Here is a 24596-nt window from a genome sequence, read left to right on the forward strand (position 1 = left end):
AATAACAAAAAATGTAGCTTCGACAAACGAGATGACGTGAAAAAGATATTGGAAGAATTCCCGAAGGGCAAGGAACTATGAGAATGAAGGTGGCCGAAATAGGCCACCAAAGCTATGTCTATATTTTTATTCATTTTAAAATGTATTAAAAATGATTTTAGAGTAAATAAAGACGGTAAACTCTTTACAAGGTTCTAAGCAACACCCTTTCAGAAGAAAGAATAAAAAAATCAATTTATATTAAAAAAAAATTCATTTCAAACTTGAGACTTTGACGCTTGCATGCAACTATGCCGAAATTTGGCACACTTACCCTATCATTTTCTATTTAAACAAGATTTAAATTAACGTAAAATCTCTTTGAATTATATCCGCTATAATTTATTAAATTAATATGGTAATATTTTTGATCAAGTTATCGCTGAAAAATCGTTTCTCAAACTCAATTAAATATATTTTCAGAGAAAAATTGCAAATTAATGTTGATGATTCAAAAATGACGCTGTTAATATTTATTAAAATTAATTTAACAGCTTTCCAATTACTCTTATAGTTGGATTTGAATAAAGTGTGTTCATTTTCAGGTAAGATAGGGTAACGTGATATAATTTGGAATTAGTGTTACAAGTTGGACATGGCTTTTTTTCTTGATAAATACAGTACAAAATTTGTTTTTAAGCACAAGGAACCAAATTATAAAACTACAGCATTAAAAATATACAAATAAAAATGAAGTACTAAATTTATCAAGACAAAAAGCCCTGTCCAATATCAAATTTTAGTACAAAAATATTTAATGCAAAAAATATGCACAGTTGCAATAGAAATGGCGAGTTTTTTACATTTCGGAAAATACAAGGTAAGGAAAATGTAACTTTTACGTTATTAAGATCATTTTGAATGAAGGTAAATCTAACGTCATTTTTAAGACAAAGTATTAACCTAAATTTAATTGACTCAATAACTTTAGTCTTTAGAAACGTTCCTCAGGAAATTTACGTCATTTATTCGATACAATAACGTAATATTTTCTTGAAGAAAATATCTAATTCTCCATTTTCAAAGAATTCTTTATTAATTGACAAATATTTCAAAATTTTAGTTCTGTTCTAAAACCTATAATTTTAGCTTATGTTTTCTATTATTTAACTATTTTAATCTTCAACAAAATATGTTTACTGAGGCAAAAATACTGTGATCACTGAAAGATAATTGTTCAAAATGCTAAAAATCGATACATTTTTTTGAAAAAAAAAAAAAAAAACAGTGGAAACCTATTAAACGTAATTTGCTATCTAAAACTTATTCGAATAATTTAATTTGAATTAAAATTAGAAGTATAAAAGCTAATGCAAAGTTTATATTTTCTTTTACGAAATTGTTTTAGTACAGGCATGTACTAAATGACTCTCTGGGGTTCTGATAAGTACCACGACGAATTAGGTATCATTATCTTGCTTTCTAATCCCCCAAGATGTTTTTGTTTTTAATGAGTATCAATACGCAAAATTTACAAGTTTCTCTATTGAATCGATTTAGTAGAAAAGTACATGTAATAATTTGATTAAAATAATAAAAAGAAATATTCCAAAACTTTGCCTCTGTGACAAAACTAAAAAAATTATAATAAATATAGGGGAAACTGAGGCACCACCAAACACTAATTTTTATTTTTAAACTACTTGGACTATCTCGACCATTCCTTCAGTGTACAAGCATCCCTATAGTGCCTTATCCTATTCCTATAGGTCTTATCCTCTGAAGTCGAATATCCGATTAAGAAATCGCAGTGTTTGGTGGTGCCCCAGTTTCCCCTATATATATTTTTTTAAGTATTTTTTTTTAAAACTATTTTGATCTTCAATTAGATATGTACCAAAAGAAATAATTTAATAATTCTTGATTATCTCTGAAAGCTAAAATAAAATTGGCCAAACTGCTGAAAGTTTCTAGAAGAAAAAGATAACAAAAAATGGAAACTAATTAAAGCTAAATTGCTACTCTAAATTTCTTCTAATAATTAGAATTATTATTAAAATTAGCCATGTAATATCGCTAATGCAAAGTTTTTATTTTCTTTTGCAAATTGATTTAGTACAGACATGTACTAAATGACTCCACGGAGTTTTGAGAAGCTTCATCAAGAAATACGTATCATCTTATCTTGCTTCTAATCTCTCAAAATGTTTATAGTGATTGTCTATACGCAAAATTCACAAGTTTTCCTGATAAGTCGATTTAGTACATAAATACATGTACTGATTTGATATAAATTAAGAAAGAAAATCTCTGTAATACCTTTATTAAGTTTCATTACCTTGCTGATAATCTCTCAAGATGTTTATAGTAAGTGTCTATAGGTAAAATGTGCAAGTTTCTCTAATTTAGTACATAATGCCATGTACTAATTTGATTAAAATTAAAAAAAAAAATGGTGTGAAAGCTTCATTAGGTTTTATTATTATCAATAGATTGAATGGTTTTGCAATTCACTGATTTGTACTCAAAAAAATATATAGTGGATCATTTATGAATAACCTAAAATTTAGTACAGAAATGATATTTTATTCTAGGCTGATTTGTAGGATTTTTTCTGCCTTATACATTCAAAAATCTGTCTTATCTTTGTTATTATTAAAAAAAATACTCATCCTAATTTTTGTCTTAATATTTTTTAGTACAAACATGTACAGAATCTTTAATAATACTAAATATCAAATACAACATCCTTAAGGGGATTTTGAGAAGTAGTAAACCGGAATAGTGATTTTAATTTTTTCCCACCTCCACCCCCAGGTCCCAAGTTCTTTGAACTTATCTAGGACCGGGGGAATAGTAGAATACACTGTAGTTATATATGTATTCATAGATACTATAGGGATGCCTGTCCATTTAAGATATGGTCGTCATAGACTAAGCTAATTTTCCAGTACCCTGATTAACCTCGATGTATGGCCTATACCCAAGGCTTAGTGGAATACAAGTGGTACTTCTTATAAACTGTGTAATATTTTCTAAAAATTTACTGTGTCCTTGGAAAACGCAACAAATCGCACCCTAAAAAATGTTTGATAACTGCCCCAATTTCCCCTACATTCGATTTAGTTTTAGATTAGATTAGATTTGAATTTGTCCCTTGCTTTTGTATCTAAAGATTTTTTCTTTAAGACTGTACAAGATTTAAAATTAGGTTGTACTAAACTGAATTCAACTTGTACTAAATTTGAATGTTTAATAACCTTAAATTTAGAAGAGATTGGGGCAGTTTTACATAGCAGCGATAATATCAAGATTAAGGTATTGTTTGTAGTGAATAATCTTACCATCACTGGAGGTCGTTCCGCCCTCAATAGTTTCCAGATAGTGGGCCTTGCAGAGCACCCGATCGTCCAGGAGGGCAAACTGCTCACCGGTGGACAGTTGTCGGCCGCAGGCATCACAGGCGAAGCAGGCTAGGTGGAACACAAGCTCCCGGGCACGTCTCACCCAGTCCGAGGAGGAAATCCCGCGGCAGCACTTTGAACACTTCGCCCCGAAATTCCTGGCCAGGGAGAAAGAGAAAGAGTAAGAAACTGAGCATTTAAAAAGACATCAATCTCCGATGGATTTCGTCAGGTTGCAAGTCACAGAAAATGCCAAAGAAATCTCCCTGAGTGATGATTTCTTCAAAAAATTGTGTCTCCAATGCATTTTTTCCATCTTGAGCTCGCGCGCGGGATGAATAAGCAATTTCAACACGTATTTTTTTTTTCTTTATATTTTTCTTCTTTTTAGTTCTCCTCCAAAGCATCAGCATTTCTACGCGCTCATTTATATCCACACCAATAAAAAAGACCATTGAAATGATACTCAAGTGATGAGAGAGAGTTCGCACTCAGAATCTCTCTATTTTATGATTTTTCATAATAAAATTCACATTTCCTCTTTTATTGGTTAATCCCGTTTGAGACTTCCACTTGCGATCACTGAGCTTGTTTTTCAATTTTATCAGTTGGATTTTTGATTGGAATATTTTAAGCAATAATCAATTTGAATAAATTTTTGTGTAATTAAATTCACACGGGGATACAATTCAATTAGTTTTTCGAAATTAAAAAAGTAGTACAATAAATTTGGTACAATTGTAAAATTCTGAATACTTAAAAAAAATGAGGAAGCGTGAAAAACAAAATTTAAATTTGTGTACTAAAAATAAATTAGAATGTCAAGAAAACTCCGGGAGAAAATTTTATACAGGACTTGGAACAAGTGGACGAATTATACTCCGACAAGTACTAAAAAAGAGAGTGAAAAATATTCCATGAATCTATTTAGAGCACATTTAAAAAAAAACTTTTAGTACAACGTAAGTTAGATATGAAAACCAATTTATTCTCTGTACTTTTTAGTACACCATATATATGTAAGAAGTAATTTAAAGTTTCACTATGAGAAAAAGTTTTCCATTCTAAGAGTCAAGGGTCATTTTTACCTTTTTAGTACATCTTGGATATTATTTCCTCTTCTTGTTCTAAAAATCTGAAATGTTTCTTCCAGAATTTAGAAAATTGCGATATGAAACTCATACCAGGATTTACTTAAAGTGCTTTTTAGAAGAGACTGCTGTAAACTTTTAGTACAGATCTTTGTACTAAAATTAATTCAATAGAACGATACAATAGTTTAACCACCTTGTCTATAAGACGTTATTTTGATAAATTTTGAGAAATTAGATAGAAATTTGAGTGATGTAGCATTAATCATGTACTAAAAAACGTATAAGTCCTTCTAGAAAGGTGTGAACTCCGCATTATTGGGCAGATGATGAAAAAGGCGGAAAATGACATGTCAAAACTGTGTTTTTCTGTAACGACCGCCAAACATTAAATGGCATAATTCTCCCTCCAAAATGCTATTGAGTACTCTTCTTTTTATTCATCGCCCAGAATCAAAGGCACAACAACAACAACATCTGTGAGTTTGGGATTATGATATTTTGGAGTCATTGGAGCTTCTTCATCCAACCCGACAAATGAACCGCCGATGAATTAAAAGTTCTGTGCGGGCTGCAAAGGAACTTCAATTGTGATGGACACCAGAATAAATATTCATCTCTGTCTCTCTCTCTGAGTTTTTTGGATGGATGGAAGAGACGGACAGGAGACGTGCTCCCGATCCCATTGATGGATCCTCTTCAGGCGTGAAGGCCCCAAGAAGAGGAAATTCCATGGTGTCAAAACATGCCACAATCATCTACAAGAGTCTCTGGCCCGATGCCAAAGTTCTTCTATTCGGAAATTATTGATATGCAATGATTACTCATCGTCCATCTCTCATCCACTTCTCCACGATCGTCTTTTCAATCGCAACACCATTGGATCAGAAGAGATCGATGGTCAATGCAGGCGAAACTTTTTGATAAATGCCCAAGACAGATAGAAAAGAATTCCCGCCACGATGGTGAAAAATCGCAGACAAGACAGTGGACAAAGGAAGGCAAATAAGACAATTATTTTGGTCATGAAGGGAATTTGTGAAAAATTGCAAGAGATGCCACCAAGAATTTGAACTGCTTCAAGATTCTCTGAGGATCACCTTGAAGAATTTTTGGCACTTGCTCACATTCGCATCAAGACATAAACAAAGAATTTGCAGATGGAATTAACCCTTTCAGGACTATTTGGATTCAGAGAGAGTTTAACTCATCACATTACTCTTATAAGATTAAAGGTTAACGGATTGTACTAAATTTAGTACAAGATCGATCCGTTGAAATTTTGTTATTATTGACTTTTGCATAGTTTACTGGATTAGTACAGCTTTTGGACTAGTGCACGATTGCAAATTTCAAGTTTCTCTCTTCGAAATTACAATCGATTAATATTTTAGTACACCCTCTATATTCTTGTTATTATTTCTCTGTAGTGATTGATATTATTTTATAACAAAAATCTACCTTACTTTTGCAATTTGATTTGTCAATTTTGACTTTACATTTGTGTATTTATAATTTTATAATGGTGGATTACTATAAAATTCGATTCATGTACTAAAATATTAAAAGCCCTAAATATCTTAACAATAATAAAGAGATTCAAGTTTCCATTTCAAGTAAGTAAATTTCACCAAATATCTTTCATTGATGATTGATTTTCTAAAGAAAACTTATGTACTAAAATTTTGTAGACTGTTTAGAATACACAGACTAAGAAAAAAAATCAAATATTCAGAAAATATTTAGGATTATATTTTATATGTTTTTAAAATAGCTAATTTAGAAAATTCCTTTAGTACTTTTATACACAGTATTTATCCATAACTTTGTACTAAAATCTACATAGTACATTTGGATTTAACGTAAAAAATACATAAATTCAAATACCAAAAGAATTAATTTGAATAAATGTCTATAACAAAAATTACGATGTCAAAAACGAAGTTGTCTCTTCTAATGTGTTAATTTTTAGAACATGTTTTTAATATATTTCAGCAATGATTACGTTTCTATCACTGTAAATGTAATATTATTAATAAGATTTTTGAACAAATTGAGAGATCCTAAAAATTATTCAGTATCACATTTAATCAACACGTTTCTGTACTAAAAAACATAATACTTATTAGAATGAAAAAACTGTTATACTTAAAATAAAATCTGATACAAGAAACAAATTAATTTACAATCAAATTTAGAACAGTTTACTATTTATCAATATCATGCTGCTAATATCATTAATAATGCACTAATTTATGACAGATTTATTTTTTACGAAAATCCGTCTGCAATTTCAAAAACGACTAAAGAAATGTAGACAAAATATGGAATTTAGCAAATGAAATTGTTACATATGTACTAAAAATGATGTCTACAAAATTAATTTCAGAAGTACTAAAGAATAGGAAATTGTAAGCTAGATGATATTATTACACAATTTAGCTTCAATAACTCATTTTCAGCTGAGATTCTTTATAATGTCAGTTTTAAACATTTCATAAAATAAAAAAAATATCGTTTTAAAGATAAAGTTTATGAAGTTCTAAATTAACCCCCAGCTTCGACATAAATCTTTAAGTTCCGCAATAATTGAAACAAGGATATGACCTTGGTTTCTTCTCCTTTGCTTTTTCAAAAACCGACGTTTCGGAGGGGTTTTCTTTATTCCTCAGGTCTACAATTTACATTTTTACATTAACATGGAATTCTTTGATACATTAACTACAATAATGATATTAAAAAAAAACATTAACTACATTAATCATCACATTGGCCGAAACTCATCTAGTAAATCTTTAAGTGTTAAATCTTTGAAGGAGCTTTTCAAGGATGCGTCATATTCTGCAATAACAATTCTTAATTTTAAAGTCTCAAACTTTATTAAACCTTAAAGTTGGTATAAAAATTTCAAATTTCTTTGAGGTTTCTTTAATTATAGAGCTGATTTGGAGGATTTTTAGAACCACTAAGTACAGACAAGATTGAAATAGATAAAGTATCATTGGCTGTTAAGTTAAAATAGAAAATTTTTAATTTTGACACTGAATATTTAACTTAATGCTGCTATTCCAATAAAAAATAAAAATAGGACAAGATTTTTTTAGTACATGATCGCTGTCGTGTGCTTCTGCATAATTGTTCTTTTTGTGCTAGTGTTGGTGATTTCTTTATTAAAATTGAGCAGGTAGATATAAGGTAAAATTTAGAAATACAGGGGTTCCGGCTTAAGTAAAAACGGATTGAAAGAATTTGATATGAATTGCCTACTATTGGGAGCTCATCTATAAAATAATTTTTGAGATGCCCTTAAATGTATACAAATATATTCACGCAGTAAATTCGAAATACATTTTTTTTATAAACCGTTGACGCTCAAAATAAGCTGAAAAATTGGCGCCGAAAATATTTTTCAACCATCACGGCGTTTCTGAAACTTATTTAAAAGACCTCTGCTGTGGGTTTGCTATTTTTCTGTGTCACTGGAGTGAATTCGCGGGATTTTTTTCGGTGCCGAGAATTTCTTTGAAAGCGGAACTCCCTGTATGGATATCGTGGAATTGCATACAAATTAATTTGGAAATTCAGAGTTTGATAATATAATAATAAATTAGTTATTATAAGTAATTCTAGAATACTTTGAAGATTAGGGAAAAGTGCCCATGCTTTGCAGGGTCCCAAGCTTCATAATGACCAAATTTTTCCTATGTTTTTCAATAAATGTGACCCATTGCATCTGTATTTTAAAAACTAAGACAAAGTGTCCTTACATAGTCATATTACAGAGTCATATTTATTCAGAAACACAAGAAAAATTTAGTCATTATAAAGCTTGGGACCGTGAAAAGTATTGACACTTTCCCCTATTTAACCCTTTAACGACGAGAACTTTTTACGGACTGAAAATCAACAATAAAAATTAAACTGAGAAACATAATCAGTGATAAGTCTTACATCTAACCTTGGAAAGTCCAACAGAGTCTGATTCAGTGTATTTTGTGCTTCTATGGACGATAGGGACAAAAATAGCCCAAAAATTTAAGTAATTTTTCTGACAATACCAATGAATAATATTTTGCGCTTTAATGAAAAATATTAGGTATGAGTATTGTAGTTTTTATTGCCAAAAAGGTTTTGCTTAAAAAAATTGGAAGTATAAAAAATAAATAAAATCAATTATGAATTTGAGAATTTAAAAATTCGCCATTTTTTAGCTTAAATATTTACTACATAGCAAATAGCTAGAGACTTGCAAAAGATATTCTAGATTCCTTCAACCTTCTACTTGTACAGACATTATGTACAGACATAAGAAAAAAAACTTTAGGTAGTTAGTAAAAATTATTTTCTTTATGGGACACCGGTGTTCCAATCGTCCTTAAAGGGTTAATTGATCTTACTGCTCGAAAGAAGAGAAATCCTATTTTTCTCACTTGTCTAGAGTTCAAACCGTATGAGATATCAACTTCCCGTCTTCGACAACCCCCCACAAAATATATTTCTAGCAATTAAAATAACTAAGAATTAAGGTAATTTAAATAACAGACTTGTCTCATCTATCAAGGGTTAACTACTGCAAGAAAAGCATTATGACTAACCGAAGAGATAAATTTATCAACTTGTGGTCAAGTTTGGTAATTTTTTTCTCAAAGAGATATCCAAGTCCAGAGTACCAAGAGAGATTCCCGCACGAGATTTGCATGATCGGTAAATTTGGGATATTATCGTCATGCGGACTGAAATCTGAAATTGTTGGACATGAAATGATGAGAAGAAGATGGTTAATTGAAAAGGTAAACAAAAATACTGGGAAGATGCATTTAAAGAAAATTGCAAAATTACAAACTCTTTAATCTTCCTGGAAATTGCTGATATTTTGAATTTTGTTTCGCATTTCTTCGCCAAAAATCGATCTGAATTTTATTTTGTGGCAAATCCATAAGAATTTGTCAATATCAATCAAATATATCAGGATTAGCCTTTGTGTACGAAAACACACAAGATTCTCATTTTTTTAATATTATTGTGGTGAATGTGGGAACATTTCGATTCAGACGACAATCTAATCTTCTGGAGATAACCTATTAAAATCCGGAGGAGAATAAATTGAAAGATAAAAAAAAATCCAGGGAATCAATTTGTAAGTTTTTTTTTGAGGTGTTGGACGCGGAAGAGGAGGAAGAGATTAGTCTTGAGAGAGTAGAGTTTGATGGATTAATTACATGAGATCATTTTCTCACGTCAATCCTCCCCATGTCTCATCAATATGTGGGGTATGTATAACCTATTTGTAGGTTATTTTTCCTCCGCATTTTAATATTGATTACCACGTCGATTTGGCGCTGGAGCATCTCCCTAAATTACCATGTAACTAATTCCAAGAGAATGTGGTGCGATCGAGCGTGTCGTGAAAACAAATAAGTGAAAGATCGTGGCGATGAATCAATCACTGAAATCAATTAATCACACACCGGTCAAAGTATTAGGAAATTCTCCTCAAAATATTAATTCCAGCTGAGCTCATTTTATCTCACTTCTCTCTCTACAATTCTTCATTCGGATCTTTTTTGGGAGAAATTGCTGGGGAGCTTTTTTTTCTTACTTATCATACATCTCCTATTCATCCAACATCTTAAGATTATAACTCTGAAGGGATCAAACGTGATCTCTTTCACTCGTGCCAAACATTGAAATTTATTCTTCATTTCCAAACATTCTAAGTCATACAGATATTTTCCTTGATTAACTCTCAACTAAAGATCTCCCCCGAAAAATCACCTTAACACTTCTGACATCCATCGAGATCATCAACTTTTGCCAAAAGATCACTCCCCGAGATCTTGTCAATAAATCAATATTTATTTTATTTTAAAATCTTCTAACGTTCAAACTGCAAAAACCAAACCATAAAATGTCTCTTTGCCTTCCTTCTCATGGATTTTAACTGGCAAAATATGCAAATACTGATTTGTTATGCATAAACTTGTCAACATTGTGCAGTTTTATGAGACTATTCTCAATCGCATTTAGGTGAACCAATTCATTAGTGTCCAAAAAGTGGAATAATTAAAATGTAAATATTAATTTTTGGCGATTTTTATTTGGTAAGTTTCTTCTTGGTGGAACCAATTGGCTGTTTGATGCTTTTTGCTTTGAGATGTTTCACACCATGCGGAAAATAAGCAGAATTTTGAGACAGTTTTTGCTCAAAGACTGCAGAGCTTAATGCAATAAATCAGGTTTATGGGCACACGTGAACGATTTAGAAGAGTATTATTGATGTTTGAAGAAAGATAATGGATTATTTTGCATAATTTCGCAAATACTGAAAAGTTTTTGTTAGTTTTTTTCAAAGTAAAAGATTTTATAGTTAAAACCACATTCGGGCGAGTACCATTTTATGGCAAAATGTCACCTTTATAAATTTATTTAATGGAAAGAAATTGGAATTTTAATTAAAAAAATCTGGAGTTTATAAATAAGTCTCAAAAAAGACAGAAAAGATAAAATAGTATTATACATACATACATCTTGCTATAAAATTTGCCATAAAATTATTGTATGAAAAAATGCTAATTTAAAATTGAAAAAATCGTAGATATGAGTCATGCTAGAAAAGATGATACGAAGTATATTTCTTAATTTTTGTAAATTTTCCAACTTTAAGATAAAATCCCTTCTGATAAAATATTTTTATGAAGACTATGTCTTGCTATAAAATTGCAACGATAATAAAATTACTAAAAAATGTATTCAAAAAGTCTTTTTCTAATTCAAAAATATTTAAGTAGATATTTAAGTAGATAGGGGAGACTGGGGCAGAACTTGTCAAAACGCATATTTAATTTTTTCACGAGCTCTGAGAAAACTTTAACATTTTATAATGAGCATATTTTTATAGGAAATTTACTGCTCTACAACAATGCAGAAGACTATTTTCCTCTATTTCGAAAGAAATGTGATTTTCGAATCATTTTCTAAAAGTCGATTTTGTGGAGATTCTCAAATTTGCTGGGGCAAATTTTGTCAGCTTTCGGATAATTTGTGTCGTTTTACTCTCGCAAACGTTAAAAATATCAAATAGACATATTTTTATAGGAAATTTATTCCTGTACAAGTTTGTCGAAGATAATTTTTCTCTATCTTAACGAGACATGTGCTTAAATTGAACTAATCAGTATTGATGTTTTCTGTAAGCCAAATATTCCAAAAATAGGGCTCAAAATTTCATTATTTTTTATTTTACATAATCCTTCCTCGAATCCCTTGAAACTTTGTGAGTTTAAGAAGGTTCATGAAGGATATCTATAATAAAAATTCCAAGCCTCAGTCTCTTTTATTTTAGAAAATATTGAATATTGAAATTTTTGTTTTGACAAATTTTGCCCCAGTCTACCCTATACATTTTTTCTATATTCTTTTTAATCTTACAATTTAATTATTTGCTATAATTGTTTTTAAATGAGAAAAAATTACTTTAATAACAAAATGTTGAGTCTGTTTCTTACCATAAAATAATTTTATGAACGCGACATTTCAACTGTAATTTTTATTAAAATGTTTTTCTTTTAATTTTTTTTATAACAAAAAAGTAGTGCAAAGCGAAGAAATCATTTTCTAGCTATTTTCTCAATTTATAGTTTAAAATATTATAGCACAATACTGATGTTTATAACATTCTCATTACAAAGTTCAATATTTAACCTTCTTTCTTGACAAAAACTATTTAATATAATTTTTATTTAATATAATTAAAAGACTTTATAATTAGAAATCTATAAATTTCGATTTATAGTTTTTGCCATAAAACAATTTTATGAATTCGACATTTTGCTATAAAAAGTTTTCCTTTTCACTTCCTTTTTTTATTAAAAGAAAAGAAAAGTAAAGCAAAATAGCAAAAAAAAAGCATTTTTGTGGCTAAATGTTCTGTTTAAAACATTATAGCACAATATTGAAATTTATAGCATCCACACATACTTCAATATTTTAACTTTTTTCTTAACAAAACTTTTATACTTCTGTAAAGAAAATCAAATTTTAAAACTGTTTATAACTAGAAATTTTAAAATTTCGAATTTTAGAATTTGACATAAAATATTGTATTAATTCGACATTTTGCTATAAAATGTTTTTCTTTTTGCTTATCTTTTATAATAAAATAATTGCAATGCAAAACAACTAAACAAACATTTTTCTGGGTAAATGTTCAATTCAAAATATTATAGTACAATACTGAAATTTATAGAATAACCACACACCGTTCATTGTTTTATCCTTCTTTCTTGATAAAAACTTCATAATTATGTTTGAAAAAAATCATATTTTAAAACTATTTATAACCGGAAATATTTAAATTCAGAATTATAGTTTGTACCATAAAAAGATTTTATAAATTCGACATTTTGGTATAACGACTTTTCTTTTCAATGCAACAAAGAGTAATACAAGACAACAAAAAGACATTTTTATGACTAAGTGTCCATTTTAAAATATTATAGCACAATACTGTAATTTATAGTATTATCCCCACACTGTTCAATAATTTATTTTTCTCTCAGCATTCAAATTCTTGCCAATCAGTAGACTTCATAAAATTAACATCTTTTATGAGATGTTATCACATGTGGATAATGTTTTAATCCAAAGAATTTTATAGTACCATTTTGAGGTTTAAAACAAATCTTTTATGAAGTGAGTAGTTCTAATCGACAATAGAAATATTTTATAGTTTGAATAGTTTTTGATAAATATGCATATTATTTTTAAGAAAACTGCACAGACTTAATATTTTTAAATTATGTATATCGAATTTTACAACTTGCTATAAAAATGATAATTTTTCAAACAAGCTCCTTTATCTTAATATTTCATAAAATAATAGGAACTTTATATAAGAACATTGAAATTAGAAGGAATAGATTGTAAATAATGATTAGACACTTACTAGTAAAATATTTCAAGTAAAAAATTATAGCAAGATGTCCAATGTGAAATTTTTATAGCAAAATTTTTCTCTAAATTTTAGTGGCCAAATTATTTACATGAAAGATTGTAGTAATTAGCAAATTTTAAATGAAAGTGTTCTAACTCCATTTTCTTTGCATTTGCAATCATAGTAAATGATGTTAGCAACAAATGCTGATACAGAATAGTTTAATTTTGTAACGGCGAATTATTATTAATATATTTTAAATTTTTATATATTTGTCATGAATTAATTTTATCTAAAAATGTTAAATTAATAAATTAGTGGGTATGAGCTTTTCATCTTTTATTACAAGACTCTATCAAATGACACGCAATTGCACAGATTATGCAACGCACCCTCTCAGACGACAACTATATTCCATATGACCATAACGACGACATCAGTTGCAAAGCAATTTAAAGTATCTCTGCATTTTCTTTTTCTTATATGAAATACCGCAAATTTAATATTCGTCTTTCATTTTTTATCAATCTAGAGAATATTTTGTTATAACTACTAAATTAAATAAATTAATTTCAACTCGTAAGACTTAAATGAGGCACTACAACCCTCTTCAAATGACAGACTCCAATAAATAACTTTGCATAATTTTTGCTTCTGAAGAAATACAATTCCATTTCCCGTCACATTTTCATGAAACTTTTGTAGCCATTCACTGGAAAGTTGTTTTTTTTTTGCAGAAAGATAAACAATTGGCTTGTGTAAATTATATATTTTATTCGGAGATTTCTGAATTTACGTGACAAAATTGTGGCCAAGTGAAATTATTTGAGTATCGCTCACATTTAATCTGATTAATCTTTCTCTGGTGATATTGATTGGGCAAAAATTATTTGGCAGTGAAGGGAGTTCATGCATGAAGATTTAACTATCTCTTTGAGTGATCAGGATACTGGGTGCAGTAATAAAAATTTCAGCAAAAGATCTCAGGTCTTTTAGTGAATTTTTTGGCTGTTCACGCGTGCATCTTCTGCGAGATAAATCATGAAAATTATCACCCTATTAATATTAGTGATTTTGTGGGCTTCTGCAGATGCTTGCACCGATCGCGATTGGCACTCCTGGGATGCACATTTGTCGCGACATCCTCAACTGTAATGAGATACATGGCGCGATAAGTCTTGTGTGTCGCTTTGGCCAAAGTTTGTACGCGACTTGCATATTCTACCCGTGAATTATAATAAAATTCCAAATGAGAAACATCAGAGCAGAGGCACTGGACGAGATAAAAGAAGAAATGCTGAATTAATTTATTTGCATATAAAATACAAACAACCAGATGATCGAATTCTTCTTCGATCCCTCACCTAAAACATCTCCCAATTTATACCAAATCCCTTCAAAGACCTAAAGAAAACTTCCAAGAGACAATTTGCACTTTGGAAACTTTTTCTCATACAAAAAATCTTTTTCTCTCTCAAATGGAGAGATATCGTTGTGAATATTTATGAATTTTTCATTCCATTATTATGATTTAAGAAGAAATAACACGCAAAAGTAGATCATTTTGCCAATTTGTTATTCTTCGATTGTCCCTAGTTTTCTCTCATGATGTTGTTATTTTTCAAACTGTTCATGCGAATTCTTAATTCACTGTCTGCACAAATTGATCATCATGATCATTTATCAGAAACAGCAAGTCTCATTGATTGTGTCTGGTGCAATTGCAGGCAAGTTTATGAATTTGAATTATTGCTACAAAGACTTGATTTTTATTCTGTCACAAAGTCATGTTTTTCGTTAAGTTTCTTTAAAATTTCTTAAGAGCTTTTCAATATACCATTTATTATTGTCACATTATTTCAATCGAATAGCGCTTTCTTTCACAGGCGGCAACTCACAATACGATTTTGTAGAAAAACAAGGAAATCCTAACGGAATCCTAACGAAATCCTTAAGTAATTCAACGAAAACGTAAAATAAAACAAAATTGAACGAAATGTTTTTGTGTTAGACATTTTAATAATTCCATTCTCATTCCAAAATTCATTGAAAAAAAACAGAATTTATAACTTTTATTTCGTAAATATGTTTTAGAAACTATCTATGAGAGTGATCGAGAGCATTTTTATTTGATTTCGTTAAATTTTTGTAAAATGTAAAACACACGAATACAAAACATAACCGTAATCCTGTTTTGCTCACAACTTAACGACGAAATAAACATCATCAAAACTTAACGAAACATTCTTGAAATTCGACATTTAATTGCAGTTTACTCAGAATGTAAACAAGTATTTCAATGAATAGGGTAAATGTCCTAATTCAAAACCATTTCCAGACGCTTTAACTTTGACAGAAGATTCAACGCATTAAGTTCATATTTTTTCTGGAGAGAATTACATAAATTTGCTCCTTGGCTCTTCTAGAAGGTTACTGTTTAGTGAAAATTCTTTTAATATAATTTGAGAACTTATAAAATTCAAGAAAAATACACGAGCGTAAAATGCTTCTATTGGAAACAAATTAATCCAAATGGAGACAAGGGAAATTTCTAATTGGAGACAAAGAGTGTAAGTGAAACCGCAACGAAACGCTTCCGAACCCTTTTGAGTTGCGCTTGAATGTAAGATTTGTTCTTATTCTTGGTGTTTTCTCCTTTACCATCTGAGACAATAAAAAAATCTCTCAAAAAAAATCATATTTCTGGTGTTTCCTATTGAAGCATTTGCAGACACTTCAGAAAAACCCTTTATGTTCACGAAATAGGTTATTATTTCATTTGAAAACTTCACGTACCGTTAACAATATAGATTAACACTTAACTTCACATAATTCTGGCAAAAATATTACACAAATGTAAGAGAAAACGAATAAAGAACGATCAGCCTAATTGTGTTTTTCATTAGAAAACATGGTTGATAGATGACAAATTCGATGGTGAAAAAGTACACTTTTAATTTTTCTGAGAAATTTATAAATTAAAATTTGTGAATATGAAATGATTTTCGCTTTATTTGGAGATAAATTAACTAAATAATGAAACTGAAGTTTAAAAATATATAAATAAAAATTTAATAATGCATTTATCATGGGGAAAAAATGATGTTTCCATTTGGAGTAGCGAAAAGTTTGGATTTGGAATAGGTTTTGAATTAGCTTAATTTACCCTAGTAAGGAAAGTATATTTTTAGAATAAAGAGTGGTTTCCTCAATATTCCTTCGAAGGCAAACTATAAGATACCACTATCTAATACTATACGTGGCTAATTCTGCCCCGGTCTCCCCTATTCTATTTGAGATATCGGCCCTAACTCAGCGTTTTTCTCAGTAAAGAAAATAACCCAATTTCCTTTAAAAAAATCCAGTTTAAAGTACGTGAGAACTCTGGTTGAAGTGCGTGCTCCAGGGGAATAATTGAAACGCATTCATCCTCTTCTTCTGGAGCAGAAAAATCAGCATGAGTAAGGCAAAAGGAAGCACACGCCAGAATCTCCGGGCACAAGATCACATTAGCCCACACCTTTTCCCGCTGAAACAAGGGTTCGCAAAGAATAAATTGATTGCCATGTTCGGAGCTTCTGGTTTTGTGGATATGTGTCCATCTCCGTGTTTGCGGAAATTCATCTCCCGCCGGGGATTAAATCTTGTGCGGCTGCGACAAGGCGAAAACACACCATAAGATGTATTTGGAACCACATTGGGAGAAAAGATCGGTCGCAGAAAAAAAAGGGACAAGAAGGAGTCCACCGAGAAATCTCACACTGCGAAGCACCCTGGAGCATCTTTGGACAGAGACTCCCTGTGCATTGGGCACAAGCAAAAAGGGACAAAATTCACATGGGGGGAAGTGTATAAAATAAAATTTGCATAATTAAAATTCAATTTACGCCATTTCTCGTCTGTTCGATGCTGTTCAGTTGTTTCCTTCTTAACTTGGTAAACAAGCCCGCTTTTGGATGCTTCTTTTTTATTGCTCGAACTCATTGACAGAGCAATATGTGCAATTCTTTGATTTTTTCATACCTCAATATTTCCGGTTCTCACTTTCTGGGTGGTCAAATTTTACCATAATTATGCTAATTGGAAGAATTGAGGAGAATCATGTCCTGCTGTTTGTTAATCTGTCGATTAAACTTGAGGTCAAAGGGTGAGAAAAATCGCCATCTTGATTTTTAAAAGTTAAAGTAAAATGACTATAGAACGTTTATTTCAAAATCGATTTAGTCCAGATTGACTTTATTTGAAAGGCCTTGAAATTCTCCACATGACTAGATTATCTCTTTCACAACCAATACTGAATTTGTACCGATTCAAATCGGTAACAAACCGGTTGTTGTAAAACTCATAAGATCGAGCATTCAGCGAATTTTCTTTTATCATTATTTCCTCCTGCCTGCTCCCGCGTTAGTACATCAAAAGTCTCCCTCCATGATCCCATGTCCCAATCCCAAGATCCTCATTGGGGGCCAAGAGACACTTTTCTGCCTTGTGCAGAAATCTCTGTGTTACGCGGGACAGAAGAACTGCATCTGAATTTCTGCAAGCGTGCAATTTATGCTTTGGAAGTTGTTAACAGAATTATGCACAAAGTATCATCATCAGGATGGAAATTACCCACAATTGTTCAATGAATATTCATTACTTTTTTTCCCAGTATCTCTCCACCTAACCCTCCCACGTTCCTCCAAGATGCAACTGTGTGGTCAATTGGGGCTCCACATTGGAAAATAAACCGGAGGTGATCACTGTGAATGGGACGGCAAAACAGGCATTTGTATGTGAATGGGAATTTTAGTAGAAGACGTGCAAATAACCTTCTGTGTTTTGTACCAATCGCCTTTTTGCCAATTGAACATAATTTATTGGTTGGTTACTGGAGAAGATCACATTTTTAGCAAAAAGTCAAGGGGTTTAGCAAGCTGATGATTATACTAACGGCGTTATCACACTTGCACATTAAAATTTTAATGTGATTTACATTAATTGTCGCTTATTAGCGTCCAAATATGTTATTTGTGTCTTTGAGTCACTTAATATTTGGGTTTTTTTTCTATTTATTGATAAAGAAGTGAACTTGGCCTGCAAAAATAAGTTTAAATTTACCTAAAGCATAAATATTTTTCACATTAAAAAATTAAAAAGAAAATCGCATTAATTTTTCGCATTAATGCTATAAATCAATTTATATCAAATTTTGCGGGTCAAGTCTACATTTTTATCAACAAATAGATCAAATTGTGAATATAAAATGATTCAAATATACAAATTACACGTTTGGACACTCACCAGCGACAATTAATGTGATTCATATTAAAATTTGAATGTGCAAGTGTGATAACACAGTAATGCATTGAAAATTGTCTAATGCAATTCCAATGCAACTTGACGAAAAGAAGATGCTCAATGAAGAATTATTCTAAAACAATATTCTCAATGAGATATACGAGGAATTTCAAGTTTTAAATGTTTGCAACTTATTTGCAATGCAGCTCAACGAAGAGTTTCAAGAAATTTACGAAACTTTATAGATCAACGTTAACGACAAAACAGTTCATTTCTATAGATGGGCTTATTGGTATTGGTACTTAATACAACATAAAGAAAAAAATTCAGATGGAATCAGTTTAACGACGAGAGGCTAAAATTTGACGACACTTGACGAAAAATGAAATAAAATCGAAGCAGAATAATTTTAAGGTAATATGTTCGGCGGAAAAGAAAGAATTTAAAACACCTGAGAAACCTTGCAAATGTATTAGTAATGCGACTTAACGAAAGATTTGAGAATGTTTACAAATATCGACTTTTATGTCAGACTAATTAAACTTAAATGGACAGGAAATCAACTGAAATAAAAATGAACTGAGAATTTCGCATTTACAGCGGAAAATTGAATAGTTAATAAGTAGTGAGAACTGGCATATTCATAACGTCATTACAAATGCAACTTTAATGAAACTTAACGAAAAATATACGCCAAATATAGATTGCTGTTAAAACAATATTCTAAATGAAAGATGTGAAGGACAAGACAAAGAGAGATTGGACCAACTTTTATGACAGGATAGTTGAATTGTGAACAGGTATTACAACATGACGAAGAGCTCAATAGGAAATAAATTTGACGAAAAACTAATTGCGTATTTCGCACGAATTGAAGCAGTTGAATTGAAATAGTGGAACAATGAAGACTTGATAAATTGAGGACTCGTAAATTTATTGCTACACTATATCAAGGCAACTTAACGAAAAATATACGTCACTTGTAGAATGGTTCTAAAACAATATTCCAAATGGAAAATTTGAAAGATAAGGAGCTAAACGAAGAGTTCAAATAAGTTAACGGAGTTTAAAATACCAATTTTTGTGATAACATAGTTCAAAACCTATCAACAGTCAATGCAACTTAATGAATGATGTACAATAAACCTACCTAAGAAGCAAAATTGCTGCCTTAGCCTTCTTACAAGTCTTTTAATGCACCTTAAAAAGGCTTATAATGAGAATTTTGAGTTTAAATTCCTGTAGATACTTTTAAGTCCCTAAAGTACATACTTTACTTTTAGTAGTCTCAGTGACGAAACTAAAGGCGTCTACACATTGGGAGCAATTTTCGTCAAAAATTGCGTTTTTGACAGAAATTTGACGTTTCTCCCTACAACGCTGCAGGGAATTTCCTTCAAAAAAGCAATTTTTGACAAAAATTGCTCCCAATGTGTAGAGGCCATAAGAGCGCTATAAGCAGATCACAAGAATATTGATTCTATGATGCTTTACTGAGACTTTTGTACTAGACAAAGTGCAGAAGAAAATATTTCTTGGCTGATTTACTAATTCTAAAAAAAACTTAACGAAAACAAACTAACTAAGTTTGCCAGCCTACCCTGCTCTAGGAGGAAACGTAAAAATTCTGTCAAAAATTTTATTTTTGACGAAAATCGCTTCAAATATCTGTAGAGGCCATAAATAAAAATTGATTTGAAGCATAACGTAGCGTGAAATATCGAGATTTGAGTCCAAGAAGATGAATTGATACAAATTTATTACTGAATTTCAAATCCACCTCAATGAATATTAAAAATACCATAATTAAATTTATTATTTGAAAACCAAAGGAAGGAGTTGTAAATCTAATAAACGATGAACAAAAAAAGTACGGGTTAAAACCATACAGTTTAGCCGGGACACAAATTTCTCTTAACGTTTATTATAATCTCGTTTTGGATCTTTTACTTAATTGTTATTTTTTAGGTATATTTTTGTGAATTATATTTGATGATAATGCAACTTAACGAACGCTGAAACTGTGATAATAATAACTTAAGGAAACTTCATAGTTTACCTTTCTTCTCGTTAAATTACCGTTTTGAAGTTCAAAATGTTAACGAAAGCTTGTTTCAAACTGATACGAATTTCATAGCAAAACATTTAGTAATCTCCATAAATTCCCTATCAAATAACATTGTATTTCTTGCATTATTTATTGTAAAACATTCCTACAATTCCGAACAATTGTATGCAGTTATTTTCCTGCCCAATTGAATTATTCTCGGTCATTCTTAGTCACTCTTATTGGCCCAATTAGAAGGTGAATTTGTGTTATGTTAAATCACTAATTCTTGTGAACAAGGAATAACATTGTGTCTCAAATTTATGCTCACTTCCATACAATGTGTGGAAGGCAGGAGTGAAAATGATAAATGTTGATAGGCCCCTGGAAAAAAAATCACTACAAATCTCATATGACATAAATTCCAGTGTTGGGTGATTCAAAATCAACGGCAAGAAGCACGTGTTGGAAGAAAATTGTCACACAGCCCCTCGAATTTGCATTTGATCAGGCTTTTTTTTTCCTGACCAAGGCGCATGAGAGAAGTGCAATTTATTGTATGACAATTTGTAGGACTTGAGCTGTGATTCATTTTGTGTGAGTTGGGGGGACAATTTGAGCATGGAAATTAGTGCAATATTGGCGTGATTGACGACAATTCAACTCACTTTGTGTAATCAGCTTTACAATAAACTTGTCGCTCTCGCAAGAAACACGACGGTTGCCGATCCAGAGGTGATAAACAGACACAGCACCTCAGACAAGATCCATGCCATGTACAGCCACCGACTTCCAGGAGATATCGGTCCGAGATAGGCTCACCGCATGCTGCGCACGATCGCAGCTCTGTCTGTAAGCAAATTAAATTGATATCAATGTTAGACTTCTCTGTCTTTTCCAATTGATCATTTGCAACCATTCTCCCTCTCACGTGTGCATCCTCCATTGGATGCCCAGGAACGAAAAAAAAAAGAAGAAGAACAACCAAGTGTGGAGCGCGAAAGTGTCAAGGAGTGAGGTAGAAAACAGAGTGCTGAAATCGCTAAAATCGATGGAGATTCACCATATTCAGTTGGTGATGGTGTCCAACAAGGAAGATGACAACATTGCTGATTCTTCTGCTTTTTCTATGCTACCATATACAATGTACTCCCGACTCTCGAGTCAATTGAAGAGTCATGAACTCAATGGCATTCTCACCTATTCTCACGATAGTCAAATTTCACGCCCGGGGAGTAAATAGAATAAGTAAAACAAAAGGATAAGGAAAAGTAGGGTAAATGTACTAATTCAAAACCATTTCCAGACGATTTAACTTTGACAGAAGATTCAACACATTAAGTTCATATTTTTTCTGAAGAAAATTACATAAATTTGCTCCTTGACTCTTCTAAAATGTTACTGTTTAGTGAAAATTCTTTAGATATAATTTGAAAACTTCTTAATTACAAGAAAAATATGCGAGCGTAAAATGCTTCTATTCGAAACATATTAATCCAAATGGAGACAAGGGAAAGTTTCTAATTGGAGACAAACAGTGTAAGTATGAAACCTCGTCGAAAGGCTTCCAAAACCTTGTTTAGTTGCTCCTGAGTGCAGGATTTGTTCTTATTCTTGATCTCATCTAAAACAATAAAAAAATCTCTCCAAAAAAATCATATTTCCGGGGTTACATATTGAAGCATTTGCAGACACTTCAGAAAAAACCTTTTTGTTCACGAAATAAAGTTAGCAATAAAGATTAGCACTTAATTTAACTAAAATTAGCCAGAAATACGACATAAATATTAAATAAAACGAATAAACAACAGTCATTTCATTGTGTTTTTCACTGAAAAACATGGTCGATCGATGAAAAATTCAATGGTGAAAAGGTACACTGTTAATTTTTCTGAGAAATTAACAAATTAAAATTTATGAATATGAATGGATTTTCGCTTTATTTGGAGCAAAATTATATAAATAATGAATATGTAGTATAGAAAATATATAAATATAACAATTTAGTACTGTATTTATCGTGAAAATAATGACGTTTCCATTTGGAGTAGCGAAAAATTTCCATTTGGAGCAGGTTTTGAATTAGCTTAATTTACCCTACTCTCCCTTCGAACGTTCATACCTTCGAATAATGTGTTAAGTTTTCCTAAGAGACTTAAACATTTCTATTAAATATTAGTTAGCTTATTATCAATTAATGATAATTATGTGACAATCATGTGGAAATCTCTTAGGAAAAGTAAAATAAATTCACAATATTCGAAGGCATGAACATTCAAAGGGGATTACTTTCCCCTAATATTCAAGCTTTGCAAAATACTTGATTTTGTGACTACTATATGCCCTAAAATGCCCAATATAGGGTAAATCATCATACTGTGGTTTCGAATTACTTAAAATTTCCTGGTTTTATATTTATCGATCCGTAACCGATTTAAACTTACTTGCAGACAGAAAATTAATATACTAATGAAGAACCAATATATCCACGGCTTGGATAACCCGGTCGGATCCTATGTTCGATGAAAGTCTTCTTTGTATCTTCATTATTTCAAAGCCAGTTCTTTCATTCAGATACACATACAAGGCATATACTATAAAAAAAGTAGTAACTTTTTTATGATATTTTTAAGTTACTATAAGTCAAAGATTTTTTTTTAAATATCACCAAACTGGGACATAATTTAATTCATAAAAAAACTCACTGCATTACGCAAGAAACAAGAATGTGAAAAAACCTTTTAATGCACCTTTAAAAGGCTTATAATGAGAATTTTATGTTGAAATGCCTGTATGAGCTCTCAAACTCCCTAAAAGTGAGCCACTTCACTTTTAGTAAGTCTAAGTGACGGAAACAAAAACGCTATAAGCCGACTATAAGAATTTTGGTTCTATAATGCACTACTAATAAGAAAAAATGAAAGAGCTACTTCTTAGGTATAAGCGGTTTATAATTGTTTAAAACTAGTTCAGACATATCCAGAATTCAAAGTCGTTTCTAATAAATTTATAATTTTCTTAATCGGTTGAAAAATACGCTTTTGGTAAGCTTTTAAATTTAATACTTTGAGAAATCACTATTAGGAGTTTTAGAAATGATTCAAGGATATTATCGTATGTGAACGAATTACAGTCTAACCCAGGTTTGAAGCGTACCTAAAAATGAAGAAAATTCTGAGATATATTTCCTGGATATCTTTAAATGCTCGGTTTTATTAAGTGAGATAAAAGTTAAAGAGTAAATGAAGGCTATTTTAGTGAATTCACTTCTGGGAAGGGGTGATATGTAGGTAAATTCTCTAACTTTATGATAATTTCATAGAGCAAATTTATTTTTTATAGTAGATTTAAAAAAATGAAAATGCAACTCCATAATGTCAGGAGGTATGCTATTCGCGGTTCACTGTGGCTACCGATCAGCGTGATCATAGTAATTGATCGGCGCAATCACAAAAATTAGTGCGATTATGGAGACTGATTGCTGCGATCAAAGCGATTTTGTGTCCTCAGCGGCACGATTAGCTCGATTATTGAGACTGATCGATGTGATCAGTCGATCAGAATGACTGATCGCCGCGATAAACCAGTCAGAATGACTGACCGGAGCCGATCACCCGATCTGGAACTCACGATTCACGCACAAACAGGCTCATCTATCTCCTGTGCAATGTGAACTGTAAACGGGTTTAGTGTTTACGTTGCTTCGATTTTGCAAGTGTAAATTCGTTCGAGTTACTAAGTTACTTATTAAAAATTCTCTCAGTTTTCTGTTTTTATAATAAGTGTAGTTTAAAATCTTTTCTTTTATCCTGAAATTTAATAAGGGAAGAGTACCAGCGATCGGCAGTGTTCCTCGGATC

The 24596-nt window shown here is 31.1% G+C and overlaps 1 protein-coding gene across 3 annotated transcripts in view; it reads right to left on the reverse strand.

The window, feature by feature from the left end:
- LOC129800741 (LIM/homeobox protein Awh) overlaps window positions 1–24596 on the reverse strand; it is an 89917-nt gene that overhangs the window by 5001 nt on the left and 60320 nt on the right. For all 3 annotated transcript variants that reach the window (XM_055845355.1, XM_055845353.1, XM_055845354.1), the window contains exons 3-4: window positions 21405–21586; window positions 3324–3541 (exon numbers count right to left, since the gene is read on the reverse strand). In XM_055845355.1, coding sequence (XP_055701330.1) covers window positions 3324–3541; window positions 21405–21586 — 400 coding nt within the window. The remainder of the gene's footprint in view (window positions 1–3323; window positions 3542–21404; window positions 21587–24596) is intronic.

Source organism: Phlebotomus papatasi, chromosome 2, assembly GCF_024763615.1.
Source record: "Phlebotomus papatasi isolate M1 chromosome 2, Ppap_2.1, whole genome shotgun sequence".
Taxonomy (NCBI): domain Eukaryota; kingdom Metazoa; phylum Arthropoda; class Insecta; order Diptera; family Psychodidae; genus Phlebotomus; species Phlebotomus papatasi.